The sequence below is a fragment of the Adiantum capillus-veneris genome, chromosome 1, assembly GCF_014529385.1.
Source record: "Adiantum capillus-veneris isolate H3 chromosome 1, ASM1452938v2, whole genome shotgun sequence".
In the NCBI taxonomy this organism is placed as follows: Eukaryota; Viridiplantae; Streptophyta; class Polypodiopsida; order Polypodiales; family Pteridaceae; genus Adiantum; species Adiantum capillus-veneris.
Genome location: NC_140931.1, coordinates 138666793 through 138669539, shown reverse-complemented (window position 1 = coordinate 138669539; position 2747 = coordinate 138666793). Strand labels below are relative to the sequence as shown.

General features: G+C 44.2%; 1 protein-coding gene across 1 annotated transcript; it reads left to right on the top strand.

Annotated features, from left to right (window-relative positions):
* The first annotated feature begins 1237 nt into the window (after positions 1-1237).
* On the top strand, positions 1238-2423 carry LOC147465663 (uncharacterized). The gene has a single exon (XM_086512056.1). It carries the CDS (start codon positions 1333-1335, stop codon positions 2287-2289), a length of 957 nt encoding a protein of 318 aa, XP_086368182.1. The 5' UTR covers positions 1238-1332; the 3' UTR covers positions 2290-2423.
* Positions 2424-2747: the final 324 nt, after the last annotated feature.

Here is a 2747-nt window from a genome sequence, read left to right as displayed (position 1 = left end):
TGGCTTACACAGAGATGGTCCCATAGGGATGAGAGAAAGAGAGCCTCATATGAGAGGGACTTGAATATGTGGGCAAAGAGAGAGAGAGAGAGAGAGAGAGAGAGAGAGAACCATTGAGCATATCTATATAATGTGATCCATGTGGTGGGATCTAAGGCCTTCCTTTCATTTTACCTTCCTTGCCATGCCAGGCAGTGTAACATCACGTCTAAGCTGCCACGTTTGACAAGCACGAAGGGTTTACTTTGGCGTAGCCAGCATGGCGCAAGCAAGAGGGTTTTCTCAATGTGCACGGACAATGTAGCGCACGCAGGCTTGAATGTGCATGCTCATGCGACTCACAGGTTGGCTGCCAAGCAGAACCTTGCGCTACGGGTATGCTTCGAGCTCGAGCCTCACTATAGGTTAAAAACACATTTCTCTGTCAACGTGGCTGCTACAGCCAGCAACCCATCCTCGCCCTTTCCCTTGAGCTACGGACAATGCAACCGGGCATCCTCGCCCTCAACCAAATAGATCTACCCTTAACGCAGTGGCTTGCAATTAGGTGCCGGATATCTCGAGCTATGAATAGGTCATCGAGCTGGTTGTCAAACTAAACCTCGAGTAGTAGGTACACATCGACGAGCTCAAGCCTCGACTGTAGGTTAAAAAGAACAATCTTTGCCAGTCTAGCTACCTACAGGTAGCAACCCATCCTCACCCTTGCCCTTGAACTCCTGGAAATACAGCCGAGCATCCTCGCCCTTGACCAACTGGTGTTGCCTTTGAACGACGATGGCTTCCAAGGACCTCAAGCTAAGGGTACGACGAGGTCTATGGTGCTTTCTTGATCTATGGTACTCTAGCTACACATCACTTTAAAAGATCTAAACATATTGTGTATTCCGACATAGTCTCATTCATGACAACGCGATGTGAATGATGATTGTATGTCCCTTTCTGTTTGCATCAAGTTAACATCTACCTCAAGCATGATGTTCCTAGGAAATACATTGCAGCTGGAGCTTCCGCCTCCTGCATAACACCTTTCTTTCTGGCCTACGACGGCCATTCTTCCAGAGGCGGAGGGAGTCTCACTCGTTTTTTCTAAATTTTGTAGGTTTTCTCATCTTGAAATTAAAAATTTAGAGTAGATAGGATTATACTTTTTGGCTAGAGAGGCGATTTGTCCAACGGAGAGTTAATTTTCAGCGAGGAAGAGTTCTGTCCGACGGAGAGGGTAATTTAACTTTCAGCGAGGAGGAGGAGCAGTGAGACTCTCTGTCCGACGGAGAGGGTTATTTAATTTTCAGCGAGGAGGAGCAGTGAGTGAGAGAGAGTAAGAAGGCGATGGCGAGACCTACAGCGGGGAGACTGCCATGGTGGGAGGAGGATGTGACGGTGATCAACTTTCACCGAACTATAGCAGCAGCGTTAGAGGAAGTGCAGAGTATGGACAATAGCGCTCTCAGAGCTTTGCAAGCACGTGCTTTTGTCTCAACGGTCATGGTTTCTACTGAAGTCGACAACATTCCTGTAAGTATCATAACGCCCGAGGAGATATGCAGACACCTCACCCGAATTTATGAAGAGATCCTCCAACAGTGCCCTTCCAATCGACCGCTCAGAGCTCCGCAACTCCATATCTTTGAAACGTACAATCACGAGTGGTCTTTGCACTGCATTGGGCCCCCTCCAGTTGTCCTTTCTCGGTTAAGCCAATACTTGAAAGCTCTCATGTTCCTCTGCATCTACCATCGCGATGATCCCCTTGATATGGGCTTGCTCAAGAGGACACACTACATCCTCATGAGGGGCTTTAGAGCTCATAATCGTCACATACAACCCGGTTGTTTTCGTGATTGCTCTTTCAACGATTGTGGTGTTTTTTTAATCCACGAGATTGCGATGAGGACAAGCATTGATGACATGCTCAGTCGCCTTCGTGGCATCAACTCAGATGAAGATTTGGATGACGTTGATCGTAGCTTCTTCAAATTTCCTGATCGATTGGCTTCACTTCTTCATGACATGACCCATATTCAGCCGTTTGTAGTGGGTAATTCGTGGATGTGTCGACTTATAATGGCCCACTTCTTGGTGTCACGAGACAAATTTCAGTTTCCTATTCCCATTGCGCCAATTAAAGATCGTCTATGTGAGCAATTTGTTCATACCCTATTTGGAGCAGATAATAAGGACCTTCAAGATCACGAGGACGTTGGATTTGGTCGTGAGAGGACCATACTCTCTGCATTCTTATTAGAATGCGTTTATGATAGTTTAGAAGAGTTGATTAATGCCTAAATAGCATTTTTCTGGTGCTTTCGGAACAATTGTATGGAAGTTGGACAATGTTTGCAATTTGACTTCGAGTTAATTGATTTTGTGCCAATACTACAGGTACTATTTTTTATCTTGCGTGAGTTTTGCAAAAATTAGAAGTGCATAGGCATGTATGTCTATTCTAGACATTATTAGGTGTTGATGAGAATTACAAACATTATTCAAATTGAGGTTCATGTGAAAACAATGATATGATTGAGTCAAGTAACACGAGAGATTTTGCAAGAAACGGTTCATTTGAAGCAATGCTTGGGTTTGCAATAGTAATCCATTGTGCTTTTAATCTTTCCATAAAATGCTTTGTTTGGGATTTGGAGTGATTAATGGTGTTTTAGTGATTATTATTTTTTGGAGTTGTTTTTTTAAAGAAACTTTTCATTTAGAAAGCTGAAGTGCAATTATTATGATGTTAATTGCCT

What these genes read in the sequence shown, in the direction of transcription:
- LOC147465663 (XM_086512056.1), top strand. Translation starts at nt 1,333, where the DNA reads ATGGCGAGACCTACAGCGGGGAGACTGCCATGGTGGGAGGAGGATGTG.